General features: G+C 33.2%; 1 protein-coding gene across 17 annotated transcripts in view; it reads left to right on the top strand.

Annotated features, from left to right (window-relative positions):
* LOC127882473 (uncharacterized) overlaps positions 1–9607 on the top strand; it is a 35477-nt gene extending 25870 nt beyond the window's left edge. For 11 of the 17 annotated variants that reach the window (XM_052431134.1, XM_052431136.1, XM_052431139.1 and 8 more), the window contains 8 exons: positions 159–173; positions 896–1018; positions 1436–1597; positions 1858–1947; positions 2739–2822; positions 8394–8591; positions 8839–8967; positions 9080–9607. In XM_052431134.1, the coding sequence (XP_052287094.1) occupies positions 159–173; positions 896–1018; positions 1436–1597; positions 1858–1947; positions 2739–2822; positions 8394–8591; positions 8839–8967; positions 9080–9105 (827 nt within the window). In that variant the 3' untranslated portion in view covers positions 9106–9607. Of the gene's footprint in view, positions 1–158; positions 199–895; positions 1019–1435; positions 1598–1857; positions 1948–2738; positions 2823–8393; positions 8592–8838; positions 8968–9079 lie in introns of all 17 variants that reach the window. The other 6 variants (XM_052431144.1, XM_052431143.1, XM_052431140.1 and 3 more) reach the window with 1 other exon arrangement.
* Positions 9608–18460: the final 8853 nt, after the last annotated feature.

Below are 18460 nucleotides of genomic sequence, written 5' to 3'. Positions count from 1 at the left end.
CTCGTTTATTCATTATGTGAACTTTGTTTTCCTTTATTATGCGTAGGAATTGATTTCAATAACTATTATAAATTATAGTAGAAGAACATTTAAAGTTTGTCCCTATAGTTTTTCGCTTGTTATGTTAAATACCTTAACAACATTTTCGTTTATTATAGGTGCTTCATTTGAAGGTAAGCTCTATGTGGTTATGTTCTTGTAAGTTAGATATGTCTACTGAATTCATAAACATAGTTCTTTATATTTTGCTTATCCATATTATATGTAATCTTTTAATAGTCTTCATGATCTTTACTGTTTAAGTTGATGTATGTCTTACAATATTGCTAAGGGTAGAAAAACGCACTCTATATTTTAACCACCAATTAATTTGGTTGGTTCTATGAATAAATAATTTCGATCTTTCAATTAAGAAGGATTAAAAACGCCTCTTTTTTTATTTTACTTGAAAACTCTATCACTGTATATGTCTTTTATACTGTATATATTTCTTATACTTAAAAAGTTCATTTCTTATACACAAAATTTCATGAAGTAGAATTATAAATTGAAAGAAAATTGGTATTAACGTATTAATTTTTAACAGTTCTCCATTTTGTCGAATACAGATATAATGCAGAATGACTTAATGTCTCAAGAGAACATACTTTCAAGTTTGGCGTTGTTTATATCAGTAGATGTTGAAAAGAAGATTAACTTCAACTAACAAGTTTATTCGTGCTAAATAATTAATGTATAGTGTGTAAGTCGCAAACACCAAAAACGTGGTAATAACCGTAAGAAACAATATAAATGCGACCTTCTTAGACTGAACATCATGAAGGTATTCTTCATATTTGTAATCTAAAATATGCAATTGAATGTAAATTTTAATTATGCACACATATCTGATTAGGGCCTGTTATTGATTTGAATCGGACACGAAGACCACAAATCAGAATCTATATGGACGAACCTCTGGACCGAGCAATCTCTGATGGGCGGGTGAATGATGTGCAGGAAACTGTTGATCCTACAGGTATACAACAACACATCATTATTATTGCTGCAAAGTAAAAAGTTTTGTTTAGAATGAAATGTTTTCACCCATCTCATTTGGGAAGAAAATGTATTAACATGATTTTTATCATTACAAAATGCCTGTAAATAAAGCAGTTTTGTTTTCATATTTTCTTAGACGATTCCAAATGCAAATTGTAAATGAAAAAGCGTTATTTTTGATTATTTATAAAAGTTTTTGCTCGCTCTTTAAGAATAAAAGTGAAACGCCTTTACTTGAAGTGATATTTGATTGGTAGAAACGAGGATCCCTACGATTTGATTGCAATGTCAACTGAATGTGACCTCTGATCATATCACGACAAATTAAGCGGAGAACGTTAGGATTCGATGTTTACTATAGTGGAATATAATTTAATTTCGTGTTTATTAACAGTTGCTCAATTGAAATGTCTGCTTCAAATGAAAATCAAGATGGTAGTTAAATCATCTGACATTCGCCCCAGTGCACCAACCGATTATTTGAGAGATTCCAGAGACGACACCACTAAAAAAACGCTCCATTATGTTGATGACATCAGCAGCACCCTACCGTTAGGTATTTACATTAATCAGTAGGATCAGGCTTTAATTCCTTAAAAATCAAAGTGTGCAGTAAGGATTATTTAAGTATTATGAAGATAGTAATATCTATCCATAAACAATTAAACATTAAAACTTTATAGGATTGCATTTATATGACAACAGCTCACTTAAAAAGATATATTTCATTGTTCACTGTTCTTGCAGAATAATGTATCGATTCATATCATTATAATGCATACATTGATTTGCATAATTTGAATTGTATCATTACAGCCAATATCGTAGAATCCGATATTGAACAAACAGACCATGAGGAGAATAAGGACTTAATGCAGCCGGCTTTACCTTTAGAACCAATACAAGGTATCCATATCGAAATCACATTTTTTAACTCATATAGAATGTCTGTTTAAATTTTAATAAGCTAATTTACCATTGATTTTCATGAAACTACACAAGAATGAATATTTGTTGATTCTCGTTCAAATGTGTTTACTTTTTTCCTCACTCCCTACTTGGGAAAGAAAGAACAAAACAAAATATTTTGTATAAATAAAAATCTCTGAAATTCATAGACTCAGATGTTAAATATTTGGTCGTTATTATCGAATTGTAGGCCTCGAAAACGTTTTTTTCGCATTATTCTCCCGATCGCAAATTGCCACAACCCAACGGTCATGAGATTTATATGAACTTTTAAATAACACAAAAGTCTTCTTCCTTAAAACAACATGTGCCAGAGTTTTCGTATTTGATTTATAACATCAAATAGTGGTCATCTACAAAGTTTGTTCTGATCATTCCCATTGGTCCAACAGGTCGCGTCTAAAAAATAATTTATCGTGTTCTTAATTGCAAAGAGGTAATTAATGTGTGACTATTTTGATCCGATCTTGCCACATGGGTCAAAACTATGTATGCCTTGGTTAATAACTTATAAGCAATACAAAAAGCACACATGTGAGCAATCTTGCTACTATGACGACATGACAGCGTGTAACCTTGGTTGAATCAGATAAGCCTGTTGATTGTCGTGTTATTTTTAGCATAATTGTTATACATCCAGTGATAGTAATGGTAACCTAAACATTTAACGGTGTTGTGTTTTTTTTATTAATGTCATATGTGTTGTATCTTGTTTCGCTATTTTTTAGCGATCGATCCTTTACGATCTGAAAACGAATCGACACTGGAATCAATCGGTGTTGAGTTGTCTGCTACCGATGTGGTGTCGGATGGTATGCGAACGTTTCTTTTTAAAATAGATAATTATATAATATCATGATTGACCCACAGGTGGGTAGCGTGTGGCTATGATATTAATTAGTGAAAACATCATTTTGAATGATAAATAATCATATTATAACGAAAAATTAACTTTTCTGAAAAAAAATATTTCACTATCAAATATATATATAACAAGGTATGCAACTAAAAATCAGCCCAAAACGGGGTGCATCGCTTTGAACAGCCATATCTTCATCAATTGTGCAGCGATTTTCACGATCTTGGTCTTATTCAACGCAGAAATGAATTTCCTTTCTGGAAATGTATATGTCTTGCAATATTTTTACAAATGTTGGGTCAACTTTTAAGAAATAACACGATACACAACACGCATGACCCAGTTGACAGTGATCATGCATTCTTTATGAATGAAATCTCCAGTTGTAAAGACACACCTCCGCATTGGACCAATGAAATCACTCGTATGTTTAAAATGTCAGTTAGTTGAAATGTATGTAAACAAAGGTTTCAAACGGCGCTGGACAGTTAGTCTTGATGCAGAATGTAACGACAAGAACGGTAATAATGTTTTTTCATACGTTTTATTGAATAATGGTATCGAACTACATGAACTTTGTAGGGAAGTTGCCCTTTACTCCGTGAAGATTTCAGTCTTAAAGACAGCATGATCACTGTCAACTGGGTCATGCGAGTTGTGTATCTTGTTATTTCTTAAAAGTTGACCCAGCATTTGTAAAAATATTGCAAGACATATACATTTCCAGAAAGGAAATTCATTTCTGCTTTGAATAAGACCGAGATCGTGAAAATCGCTGCACAATTGATGAAGATATGGCTGTTAAAAGCGATGCACCCCGTTTTGGGATGATTTTGAGTTGCATACCTTGTTATATATATATTTGATAGTGAAATATTTTTTTTCAGAAAAGTTAATGTTTCGTTATAATATGATTATTTATCATTCAAAATGATGTTTTCACTTGTTAATATCATAGCCACACGCTACCCACCTGTGGATTGACCTTGTTGTTTTGAAAATGATTTGCAATCATAAATCTTAAGTTATTAATTAAAATAGCGATGATAATCATTATGTGTTTATGCAAATAGTAGGTAGTTTCGCGAATTGACATATTAATAGACACAATACCTTTGTCGACATAGGCTATTTTTCTTTCTGTTTCTGTGTATGTTTTTACAAATGTTAAAAATGGTCCCATTTAAAGTAAGGAGTGTAAAGCGCCTTACAAGAAAAACTTTGAGTGCGTATGTCACATCCTTGACGACACGCTTTGATGTCATTAAAGAGCCTAAAATATGTTAAGAATTCACCGGTATCTTTTATCAAGTTAGTATATGTGGTTGAAATGCAAAGTATTAGAATAAGTACTCGCATACAATGTAACTTAAAGAAAATATTATGGCTTGACCGGAAAGTCACAGTGGAAGACTGTCATATAATGACTTGTGCGTCTTTGTTAATATAATGACTTATGACTTAGCATTGGGAGGTAATTACTTTGAAATGATGCCCGGATGTTGGGGTTTCTCCCAGAGTAGTAGCTCTAGTATATGGAAGGGAATGTCCACAAGTCCATTCATGTTGATAAATGACAATGACATATTGCTTAATGACAACTCCATGCTGAAATATTACAATCGTATTTTGATAAATGAAAAAAAAACACATTTGTATTGTGCTATTCGTTACAAGCATACTGTTGTTTTTTTTTATACATACACTAATAATAAAACTAGCAATTCAACAAAACGAAGCAAAATGCACTTAGCATGTTACTAGGCATGACGCAACATGAAGTTAATCAAATGCGACATCATTCTATACATAGATGGTGACGTCACTACGTTATTGTCACCTCTATACTAAGACGCAAAAATAGTTCTGCGTAGGAATGAAAATGTTAATAATGACAGAAAAATCGTGTTTAATTGCGTGTTTAAAACGGACTGTTTTTTTTAAAGAAATGTTAATTTAAGTATGTTTAAATGTGATTTTGAGTCTCTGTTAAGACTGATAACGATTATCAGAGGCACGATCACCTGACCTACTTTCGCTTTCGCTTTTCACTCGTAAAAGAAGTGCTACCTACAATTCTTTTCGCGTTAGTACACAGGTCAGTAAGACCGGTGTGTACACAATGAATGCGACATAACAATTTGTAATATGTACTTCATATTAAGCGGAGAACCAGAAATATTGGGATCATTAAACTCCAAGTTGTTTTTTAATGTTAAACCACGAGCTATTGTTGTCGAAAAAAAACCTGTCTCCGCGATTCAGTCAACGCCAGAAGCAGTTAGTTGCGTGTGCCCAAGCAAATCGAGGCATGATTAAAAACGTCTGATTGTCAGTACTTTCGTACATTCCTCTATGCGTTTCAGTCACACATAACGTAAATTATTAACGCTGCTGCGCACTTTGGAATCGTCAATGGATATTTTGTTTACATTACGTAGTTAAATAATTTCTAAGATTTGCAAGTCATTTTCATTTTTCATAAATCTTAGAAATCATTTAAGGGGACTTGTTCAAAGATTTTCGTAATTAAAAAAATCTCATTTAATACGTTTTCAAACAAATCTATAATGTTTCCCTGGAATTCGAACCCGGATCCTCTGGAAGCAAAAGAAAGATGTTTACCACTGCGCCAAGCACTCAGTTATAAATTATCACGATTTATAAACGCTATGTTAGTAATACTTGTATTTTACAAATTATGGGCAAAAGCATTAAAAAAGCTTTTTTATTATACCGATTTCGAATGATGGGTTTCCATTTATGAAGAAATGATTTTTCTTAGCCAGGAGAGTTAAAAAACTGTTTAAAAAACTTTTTGCACATAAGTTCTGCACACCCCCATAACCATACCTTTTCTTAAAGGGCATTCTAAGCTGAATCGATTTAAGTAATACATAGATTGCCACAAATAAAAATTGACTGTTTTTGCACCTTTTTTTTCCGGTCGTTTTTAGTGGAATGTAACTTTTTTCGGTGCAATTTTGTATTATAGTCTTTAACTTTATCGTACTTCAGGGATTTAGAAGTGCACATTTTAATGCCATATCACTGTCTTCATAACAGAACTATAGTCTAAAGTGTAAACCATGCCTTCCAGTAAACTATGGTATTTTTTAGAGAGTACATTACTCGATTATTTGTTAAAATGTAACATCCATGCCGGAAATTATCGGACACCTGCCAGAGATGTCTCCTTATACAATAAATTGCGCTAGAACGTCAAACTTATTATTGGTTTATATACATGTAAACAAAAAATTACGCTGTGCATGCATTGAAAGATCATCGAATCAGCAACAAAGTCAAATGCACTTAGGCAAGCACACAAGTAAACAATATTGAAGAGCTGAACGTAAATTTCATTACACTAAAAACAAATGCTATTCATAACGGGACTGAACATTAGCCTCAAGGCGCCTGAACAATAAATGTTTTTTGCAACAAATGCAAGAAACAAACAAACAATTGTAATGTTACAGAATTGAAATGCGAAATAACAATTGTCTTTTTGGAAATATGACATTTTGATTTACCAACAAGTATGTACTGATAAACCCTTCCATAGTAGTAGATCGTTATTGAAGATGAATGTTCACTTTTTCTGTTTGTAACTGGCTCTGTTTGTTTCCTTTAGCATCTTGTTTAAATCGGTTTGTTTGTAGAAATGAGTGGTATAACTGAATCTAAGAAAGCTTTTGTTTGTGCTTATGATATTGCCTTCATTTTTAGCTCATCTATTTTTTGAAAAAAAATGAGCTATTGTCATCACCTTGGCGTCGGCGTTGGCGTCCGGTTAAGTTTTGCGTTTAGGTCCAATTTTCTCAGAAAGTATCAATGCTATTGCATTCAAACTTGGTACACATACTTACTATCATGAGGGGACGGGGCAGGCAATTTTAGATGACTCTGGCGTGCATTTTGACAGAATTGTGTGCCCTTTTTATACTTATAAAATTGAAAATTTTGGTTAAGTTTTGTGTTTAGGTCCATTTTATTCCTTAAGTATCAAAGCTATTACTTTCATACTTGCAACACTGACTAACTATCATAAGGGGACTGTGCAGGCAACGTTATGTAACTCTGACTGGCATTTTGACAGAATTATGTGCCCTTTTTATACTTAGAAAATTGAAAATTTGGTTAAGTTTTGTGTTTAGGTCCACTTTATTCCTACAGTGTCAAAGCTATTGCTTTCATACTTGCAACACTTATTAACTATCATAAGGGGACTGTGCAGGCAAAATTATGTAACTCTGACTGGCATTTGGACGATATTATGGGCCCTTTATACTTAGAAAATTAAAAATTTGGTTAAGTTTTGTGTTTTGGTCCACTTTACCCCTGAAGTATCATAGATATTGCTTTCATATTTGGAACACTCGCAAACTATCATAAGGGGACAGTAAAAGGACAAGTTGCATAACTCTGGTTGTCATTTTTACGGAATTATGGCACTTTTTGACTTAATAACTTTGAATATATGATTACATTTTGTGTTTCGATCCACTTTACTTCTAAAGTATCAAGGCTATTGCTTTCAAACTTCAAATTCTTTCATGCTATCATGAGGTTACTGTACCTGGCAAGTTGAATTTTACCTTGACCTTTGAATGACCTTGACTCTCAAGGTAAATTTTTTAAATTTGCTAAAATTGCCATAACTTCTTTATTTATGATTAGATTTGATTGATACTTTGACAAAACTACTCTTACCTGACATATACAATAGACTCCACCCAAACCATCCCCCTTGCCCTCCCCCTCTCCCCCCCCCGGATCCCCCCCTTATTATTTTTTTAGATCATCTCACAAATGACCACCACACCCTCACACTATTATACCCCCCTCCCCACCCCACACCCATTTTTTTTGAAACGGTTAAAGAACACAAATATTTATTTTTATTATTTTATTTTTGAAATACCGTCCAACCATCGCACCCAAGAATCCACTCCCCCCCCCCACCCCCCCCCCCCTAATTTTTTTTTAAGATCATCTCACAAATGACCACCACACCCTCACACTATTATACCCCCCACCCCACCCCCCAAATTTTTGGAAACGGTTAAAAAACACAAATATTTATTTTTATTATTTTATTTTTTAAATACCGTCCAATCATCGCACCCAAGATTCCCCGAATCACCTCCCCCCCCCGAACAAATTTTTGAAAGATAATGTAATAAATGTCCACACCCCCACACTATACACCCCTCTTCACTTCACCCCTCCCTCCTTTGTGATTTAATTTGAGAGTCCCTTCACCTTTAAAAAGAAAATAGATGAGCGGTCTGCACCCGCAAGGCGGTGCTCTTGTTCCACTGTATCGTAACGTTAATGTTCCCTACCCTATTTATAAGATGGATTCAGTTGTTGCACTTTATAAAATATATATTCAGTATATTTATATATGGCATCAAATGAAAAAGCAGTACTGAACTAAATTGAATTTTGTTAACTATCCAGATTTAAAGTGTATTTTATTTGAATTGTAAATTGGAAGATATATGTATAAATGTAGTTGACCTTGCAACAACCGGAGCGGCACCAAGAACAGACACGAATGACGTGATGATGACGAGAGGGCAAGAAAATAAAGCAAACGACATGACATCAGAAAACCATTTAGACATGGCAGAGACAAATGAGCTGTCAATGGAAGAATCGACAAGGACAAGCAGAAGAGGGGTGCCCTCTGGAGTAAACTGGCGGATCCAACGTAAGGCGCTTGTAATTAATAAAACAAGTTAAAACTCTATGTCCTGTGGCACAGCATTATTGCGTCAAGCTACCTGTATTATGCAGTTTGTGGTTATGTGTAAATTTAATTTAAGTGCTTCCTACAAATCGAGATAATAGTTGGCTTATATTTTAAAAACATGCGTATTTGTTCCAACAGTATTTAAGCATATTTTACCAACATTAAATTGATATATTTTGAATGCGTATCTGTATTTTTTCTGTAGAGCCAGTGAATACTGTTGATGTTGATGAAAACATCCAACTAAAAACTCGAAGCGACACTCACATCGCCAAAAAAGAAAACGAGGGCTCCGACCCGAGTGTCAAGAACTTGAACGTGAAGATTTATCACGGTATAGTTTTGTTATATCATTCTCGTGTTTTAATAAATTCAATATTTAAATGTACAGTGTTTGTCGTTTTGTTACAACACTTCATTTTAATGAGTAATATAATGCTTTTCAGATACTGCTGAGAACGATGAAGGATGAATACAACATCCTTATACAAGTACATTGAAAAAATATATGAACGGCCGATTATATCTCACTGAGTTATCGTTATAGGTTGGGTGTTGTATACTGCTTTAGTTAATGTTATTGTTAAATTAATTAAGTAAAGACGACTAAATTGTGTTTCGTTTTGTTCTTTTTATAATTATTACAATATTGAACCATTATAATGCTTGATGATTATGATGGTCGTAATATTCTAATATTATTATGTATGGTTGTTTTATAATTCGCTTGCTATAGTTGTGTGTACAAACTATTTAGCTGTAGATTTTGCGACTTTTCTTTTTCTTATTTGATTTTCGCTCAACACGTTGAAAAGATGTGTGTTTTCATGCGTTTACAAAAATTATATACATGTAGTTTTATTTTTTTCGTTATGTTTGTTTAACTTTGAAAAACACCCTTACACTTACTTTGTTTTTATGTTCGTTTCATTATGGATCCTTCTCCCCCCCTTTAAATATAGTTTTCTCATTTGTTTCATATCGGAAACTCTCATATCAAACACAGTTTTCTCATTTTTGTTTTATGTTATAAAACCCTTTTTTAACAGAGTTTTATCTTTTCATTCATGTTTATACCCCTACATATCAGATTGTGTTATCATGTTTGTTGCATGTTGGATACCACTATAAACCACTTTTTGCTCTCATCTTTGTTTCATGTTAAACACCTATGTAAATCATGTTTTGCTCGCATCTTTGTTTCATGTTTGATACCTCTATATAACACATTGTTTTCTTATCTAAATTTAATGATGGCAATCGTAATGTCGCATAACCATATTGATTGTTTTAAGTTGAAAACTAATTGGTATCATATTGTGTTATCATGTTTGATGTATTTCCGAAACCCATTAAACATGTTTTTTGTTCATGTTTGTTTTAATTTAAAAACCGCGTAGCTCTGATTCCTAGTGTATATTTTGTTATAAGAAATTCTTAAATTAGTTAGCATGTTAAATAACCGTTTGTACATCAAAACGGTTATAAAGACAATAACGGATTGTCTAGTTATTTGCATATAGCAATAAATCTAAACACCCTTATTAAGTAACGTTTCCTTCGTATAATCATGTCATTTAGTTGAAGATAATTGAACAGATTTTTACAATATGCGTAATTGCCCATCTGGTCGACTGGAAAATCAATTACGTTGTTTCCATTATCTTGTACATAAGGCAAAACAATTTAAGCCCTTCTCTGTGAAAAGGGGGTTAAATGCATGTGCGTTAAGTGCCACCCCAGATAAGCCTATGCAGTCCGCACAGTTTCTGTAAACCAAATAAAAAATAAATAAGTTATTCTGATGTATTTCACATTGCGATAAGCAGAGAAAAACTGTCCTCTATGCAATAGTTGAAATTCTTAAGAAAAATTGTTTTCAATAGTTATTTGAAGAAAAGCACCAACTACCTGTGTGTTTGCATCGATTAACGTTCAATTGTAAACCTCATAAAGGCACGTGATCCTGCACCCTGAATATATCGGCCGAGTCTGAATTTTAGCTTAGTGGGGTCAAAAACAATGTCGCCGGTTTAAATCGTGTTATTAATTAAGATCCCTAATTGATGACGCAATAAAAACATAGAATTTAGGTCACATTGATTCAGAGATTATGTTATTATGTGAAATCATAGAATCATGATACAGATGACACATTCTTACTAAACCACTTAATCTGCATGTTGTTCTTGATAGGCAAATCTGAAGCTACGTGAAGCAAAAACTAGATTACCTGCTTGTCAAATCTTCGACAGTTGTGTTAATGAACTTTGGTTCATAATTTCCCTATTATTTTGAGCCCACCTGAGCACAGCGTGCTCGTGGTGAGCTTTTGTGATCGTCTTTTGTCCGTCGTGTGTCGTCTGTTGTGCGGCGTCAACATTTGCCTTGTTAACTCTCTAGAGGCCACATTTTTTGGAAATTTGGTCAGAAGATTGGTTTCAATTATATATTGGATGAGTTCGAAAATGGTTACGTTTGATTGAAAAACATGGCTGCCAAGGGGCGGGGCAATTTTCCTTATATGGCTATATATGGCTATAGTAAAATCTTGTTAACACTCTAGAGGCCACATTTATCATCTGATCTTCATGAAACTGGGTCAGAAGATTCATCCCAATAATATCTTGGATGAGTTCAAAAATGATGCCGGTTGGTTGAAAAACATGGCAGCCAGGGAGTGGGGCATTTTTCCTTATATGGCTATTGTAAAACCTTGTTAACACTCTAGAAGCCACAATTATTTTCCGATCTTCATGAAACTTGCTCAGAAAATTTGTCCCAATGATATCTTGGATGAGTTCAAAAATGGTAACCCTTGCTTGAAAAACATGGCTGCCAAGGGGCGGGGCATTTTTCCTTATATGGCTAAAGTAAAATATTGTTAACACTCGAGAGGCCACATTAATTGTCCAATCTTCATGACACTTGGTCAGAAGATTCATCCCAATAATATCTTGGACGAGTTCGAAAAGGATGCCGGTTGGTTGAAAGACATGGCCGCCAGGTGGAGGGGCATTTTTCCTTATATGGCTATAGTAAAACCTTGTAAACACTCTAGAGGCCACATTTATTTTCCGATCTTCATGAAACTTGGTCAGAAGATTGTCCCAATGATATCTTGGATGAGTTCGAAAATTGTTTTGGTTTCTTTAAAAGCATGGCCATCGGGGGCGGGGCATTTTTCCTTATATGGCTGCATATTGCTTTTGTAAAACTTTGTTAACACTCTAGAGACCACATTTATTGTCCAATCTTTTTTTTTTTTTTTTTTTTTTGTTTAGTAAAACTTTTTTTTTAATTCAATATCATACATACGATGTAAACATGTATATGATCATACATCAAAGTGATTGTACAAAGCAATAAAGTTCAGACATGTTATACAAGATATGCTAATATGTTTTTTTTAGAGAGAAAAGAAAAGAACAACAGAGGAATAGTTATGAAAAAAAATGAGTTGTATAAAGTCGAAAGAAAGCATACTGGACCTATGTGTTTTATTGTATATTCACAATGATCTTGTCAGACTGAAAAAAATAATAATAAAATAAACAAAACTATTTTAGAAAGATAAACTGACATTATAGTGAAATGTATATAAGTGGACAAAACATTATGAGAATTTAATCCGATTCCATTTTTGTTCAAAGATTTGTAATGTGCCATTACTGAGGGCTATTTCTTTCTCAATCTGGATTTTTAGTTTAAGACTATGGACAAAACAATTAAAATTTGGTACTTGTTTTTTGTACTTCATGTTAAAGATAAAATATTTCATCAATATAACAATAAAATTCACAATATTATTACAGTCTATTGATTTCAATGAGTTAATGCCGAAACTTACATTTAAGAAAGATAGTTTAACGTTTAGTTGCTGTTGTTCAAGAAAAGATATTAATTGATTCCAAATAGGCTGGATGTGTTTGCACTCCCAAAAAAGATGTTTTATAGTTTCAATGTTTTCACTGCAGAAGTCACACAGATTGGAGTTAGATAATTTACATTTAAAGAGATATTTATTTGTAGCTATAATTCTATGGATGTATTTATATTGAAAAATTCTCAGTGTGCTTTCAATAGTTGCTTTATATGGCATGGTAAATATGTGTTTCCAATTAAGTTCATGTTCTCCAAAAAGGACTTGCCATTTATTTTGGATTTTGGAGTTTTCTGTAGGGTTTTTAATTTGTAGTGTGTAAAATATTTTATTTGTTTTATTTTTTCTTCCAAGTATGTTTTCTACAAATGTTGTTTGAGTACATGGTGTATTATTTGTATTTATTTCAGATTTAATATGTATGGGTATGCTTTTGATTAGTGTGTAGTACTTCAAAAAATTATTTGAAGGTATTCCGTATATGTAGCATATATCATCAAAAGAGTAGAAATCCTTAATTCTGTAGTCGTATAATTGGTCGACATATTTAATGCTTCGTTCAAACCAATCTTTATAGAAAAACGTCTTATTGTTTGAAGTTATGTCTTTATTGTTCCATAAAATTGTTTTACTGTTAGTTTTGGTTTCTAGGTTATGAGTGACATCACTCCATGCTGATAGAACATCAGATAGAAATATGTTTTCGTTTGCAATTTCATGTAAGATAGTATTGCTGATGTTACATTCAAAGAGTAAGGAGTCACCATATTTTTTAGGATTTTCTGGTAGAATAATTTCCATTTACTCGTATTGGTTTTATCTAGGTATCTTTTAGCCCAGCTGCATTTGATTGCATTCAAGAATGAGTCAATGTTCGTTAATTGGATACCTCCATTTTCTACAGATTGAATTAACTGAGTTCGTTTTATTTTATCAGGCTTACCGTCCCATATGAAATTAAATATTGCTGATTGTATATCGTCAATAATATCATTTGGTGGATTTGGGAGAACTGTTAATACATAAATTAATTTAGGAAGTGCAAACGTTTTCAATACTGTGTTTTTTCCGATCAGTGTAAGTTTACGGTGATGCCATGATTTTAAGCAGTTTTTAAAATTCTGTAATTTAGGTAATATGTTTTTAAGAACTGTATCCTTTTCATTATTTGTGAAAGTAATTCCTAACGTTGTGGCTTCATCGGATGTCCAATTAAATTTCATTTCTTTTTTATATAGGACATTACTTTGTTTTAATTTACCTACTCGTAGCACAGTACATTTACTTTTGTTTAGTTTAAGACCCGATGTCATTCCGTAAAGGGTTAGTGACTCTATAAGGTTATGGAAAGAATCGTAATTGTCGTTTAAGATGTAAGTTGCATCGTCAGCAAATAGGGACTGTTTGATATCTTCATCAGGTTCTAGTGATATGCCTTTTATGTGTTTATTTGATTGGATGTGATGTGATAGGTACTCTATACAAATAATAAATAGCGATGATGAGAGTGGACATCCTTGTCGAACCCCTCGTTCGATATTAAAACTGTTTGAAAAAAAGCCATTGTTAATGATTATACTGTTAATATCGGTATAGAATAGTTTGACCCATTGAATGAGACTTTCACCAAAGTTCATATTTTCTAAGCAAGAGAACATAAATGAATGATCAAGCGAATCGAATGCCTTTTCAAAGTCTGCAAAGAATATTAGACCAGGATTGTTTGAATTGTTGAAATAGTTTATGCATTCTTGTATAAGACGAACGTTTTCACCAATGTAACGTCCTTTTATGAAACCAGATTGAGATTTTGAAATGATTGATGGTAATATTCTTTTTATTCTGTTTGCTATACTTTTTGTTGCAATTTTATAATCATTATTTAGTAAGCTAATTGGGCGCCAGTTTGATAAGGATTCTAAGTTTTTTCCAGGTTTTGGAATGAGTGATATTATACCTTGTTTTTGAAGCGTTGTTAGGTTTTTATTATTATATGAATGGTTTAGTGAATTAATTAAATGCGTTTTGATATCATTCCAAAATATTTTATAAAACTCAATGGTGATGCCATCAGATCCTGGACTTTTGTTATTTTGCATTTCTTTTAGTGCTAATCCACATTCATATTTATTTAGTAATCCGTCACACAATAGTTTTTCTTCTTGATTTAAAGTGTGATGTGTATTTTTAAAAAGGGTGTTATTTTCAACATGTTTTCGTTTATAGAGGGTTTCGAAAAATAAACGTTGTTCTTCTAGTATTTGAGTTCTGTTTGTTATATCTTCGCCATTGACTACTAATTTGTGTACAGTTTTTTGTTCACTTCTTCGTTTTTTCGATGTTTGCGAAGTATTTTGTATTTTTTTCATTGTGTTCAACATGTTGTGCACGCGCTCTTAGTAGTATTCCATTGAGATGTGTATGATAGATTCCATCTAATATTTGTTTTTTAGTGTTATTTCATTTTCAATGTCGGCGGTATCATTTGTGTTTGTTTGATGCAATTGTTTTTCAAGTGTGTCAATGGTTTTGATGGTTTCAGTTTCAAGTTTGTGTGTTTCTTTTTTTTTAAATGATGTGTATCTAATTGTTGCATTACGTATATTTCCTTTAATTACTTCCCATAAGGTGTTTGGGTTTGCATCTTTGTTATTTTGAACTGTATTTAATATTTCCTGTTTTATTTGTGTTTGATATTGTGTATCTAATAAGATGCTGTAGTTAATTTTAAAATATCCTGGGCCTCTTTCATGAAACTTGGTCGGAAGATTTGTCTAATTGATATCTTGGATGAATTCGAAAATGATTACGTTTGCTTGAAAAACATGGCTGCCAAGGGGCGGGGCATTTTTCCTAATATGGCTATATATGGCTATAGTAAAATCTTGTTAACACTCTAGAGGCCACATTTATAGTCCGATCTTCATAAAACTCGGTCAAAAGATTCATCCCAATAATATCTTAAACGAATTGAAAAATGATACCGGTTGGTTGAAAAACATGGCCACCACGGGGGCGGGGCATTTTTCCTTATATGGCTATATTAAAACCTTGTTAACAATCAGAGGTCACATTTATTTTCCGTTCATCATGAAACTTGGTCAGAAGATTTGTACCAATGATATCTTGGATGAGTTTGAAAATGGTTTTGGTTGCTTTAAAAACATGGCCACCAGGGGCGGGGAATTTTTCCTTATATGGCTATAGTAAAACCGTGTTAACACTCTCGAGGCCACATTCATTGTCCAATCTTCATGAAATTTGGTCGGAAGATTGGTCTCAAGGATGTCTTGGATGAGTTCGAAAATAATTATGTTTGCTTAAAAAACATGGCTTCCAAGGGGCGGGGCATTTTTCCTTATATGGCTATAGTAAAATCTTGTTAACACTCTAGAGGCCACATTTATTTTCCGATCTTCATGAAACTTGGTCAGAAGATTTGTCCCAATAATATCTTGTTATCTCAGGTGAGCGACTTTGGGCCTTTCAGGCCCTCTTGTATTTCAATATTATCCTTTCCATTTGTGAAGTTTAAAACGAATACTTATAACTAATATACATTATTAAAGTACGCTTTATATTATATATTTTTTAACCCAGACAATATAAAAAAATATGAATTATTGTAATAAATGGCAACAAGCAATGACATGTAGATAATTCACTGTATTATTGATTTTTATGCACTTGTTAAGTTGCTGCGTGATCCTGTAGTTTGTGTTTTATGCTGTTTTGTGATTATTTTCTTGCATTCGTTTAAATGAATATATAATCATGTAGTGTTTTGCTTACATAAAATTAAATAAAACAGTTATCTTTGTGTTACTATTTCAATATTTTAAAGGTGATATTTTGGGCATCTAACAGTGTATAGGTGTCTATCGCAACCGTTGTTTATTTTGGTGTTTTCACTTCATATACACTTATATTTGTTAATGCAGCATCAACATACTAAAATAATATCCCGGAGAGAAAAAACAATGCGTTTGAATATCAACCGTACTATCGTTTGACAACTGATCATGCATGTACGATGTGAACCTAAATTTAGTTTTAGTGCAGATTCGTTTACACGACACAAAGACACAATTTTGTTTTACAGATCATTTCGGCTTAGAGGACTGGGTGAGTCATGTAAGATATCGTATATAAAATATATTTTTTATAAACAACTGGTAGCAAGATGAGTTGCAGATTATTGGTCAGTAACCACATTTTAACTAACTATTTTGGTCTTTTAATTCTTTTCATCTCAATTCAACGGTGAAAAATGCCCATAATATCACTTTAAAAATGTGATAGTTAGATTCAAATGAGACTTCTAATTGAACAGTAACGTAGGATGAAAACGCGTTTTGTTTATTTAATAAACCAGTAAAGACGTCATAAGTTACTGAGTATCAAGATGAAAAGGTTAAATCCTTTACCTGTCTGCGTTTAGTGTTAAAATATTAAGCAGCGTATTTTATGCATAAAATATCTATTTCATCACAAAAATAACCTGTCTGAACCTTTTATGAAAGACAGAAAAGTGCATAGAAATATGTTTGCATTATCATTTACATGATTATTTCGCCAACTTCTGATAAATGTTATGGCCGGTTGTAAAATTAATATTTTTTCTTGAAGGAGTTCTTTTAAATTAAAAACAAGCGATGTGTTTGTGGTACACTATGCCCCCATATATTTGACCTTGAAGGATGACCTTGACCTTTCACTTTAAATGTGCAGCTCCATGAGATACACATGCATGCCAAATATAAAGTTGCTATCTTCAATATTGCAAAAGTGTACATAAAATGAGCGATTTTGACCCATATATTTGACCTTTGACATTGAAGGATGACCTTGACCTTTCACCACACAAGATGTGCAGCTCCATGAGATACACATGCATGTCAAATATGAAGTTGCTATCTTGAATATTGCACAAGTTATGGCAAATGTAAAGTTTGCACAAACAAACTTACAAACAAAGCAATAAACCAACAGACAGGGCAAAACGATATGTCCCCCACTAAAGTGGTGGGGGACATAAAAATCGAGGAATGAGCTTCAAATCAATCGCAAGTATTGTAGGATTTGCGTGTTCTACGTAAACGGCATTAATTTAATTACAGTTCCATTCTTGTGTAACTATATTATAATTCCGTTATTAAGAACACGGCATATGTCCAGATTTCCCTTGTTTGCAAAAGGAACTTGTTTTTGTGCTAACAGTCCATCCATAAATGTGCTGCATGACAAAATAAACCCATGTTAAAGAGTGTTAGGATCACAAAAAGGGAGAGCATATATTGAAGTTTTTTAAAACCTTTTCAAGCTGAATGATTTGATTCCAATAATTACCAACTGTTATCAACGATTATCGGTGCCATGGGAAATGTGCCAGGTTGTTATTGTCATGAACAATGGCATTCCAATGTCAGGACATCAGGTTGAGAAGCGTACCATCGCACGCCACAAAGCGTTGCCATTTATGTAGTTGAACACGTTGTGCTGTTAGCAGTACGTAAAACCGAGAGTCGAAGAGCGAGATGACTGCTCAGGTGACAAGGGAGACAGTGGTGAATCAAGTGTGTTGTTTTTATTGGAAACCCAGGGGAATAATTTATAACAGGGGAGCCAACTTTGAGAAATTGTTGTTAAACATGTGTGTGCATTATTGCAAATTTATAAGACCTAAGCAAAGGCTTATCGACCAAGCAGAACAGGTGCGGTGCAACGGTACAACCGCTTACTCATTTAATCGGTCCGCTGCTTTGTAGGTTCCCGGACAAATCACTCGGCTTTAGGAGTATTGGTTTCGCCGCAAACCTTATGATGCTTGAGAGGGATTTGTATACTATCACCAAGATGGTTTACCGAGTGTCACCTCGTTACGACACAATATGTGACTTAGTATGTCCAGGAGTAGGAAAAAAATACGGCGTCGGTTCATACA

This window comes from Dreissena polymorpha, chromosome 5 (assembly GCF_020536995.1).
Source record: "Dreissena polymorpha isolate Duluth1 chromosome 5, UMN_Dpol_1.0, whole genome shotgun sequence".
In the NCBI taxonomy this organism is placed as follows: domain Eukaryota; kingdom Metazoa; phylum Mollusca; class Bivalvia; order Myida; family Dreissenidae; genus Dreissena; species Dreissena polymorpha.
The sequence above is the reverse complement of the archived record's forward strand: the minus strand, read 5'-3'. Positions and strand labels throughout refer to the sequence as shown.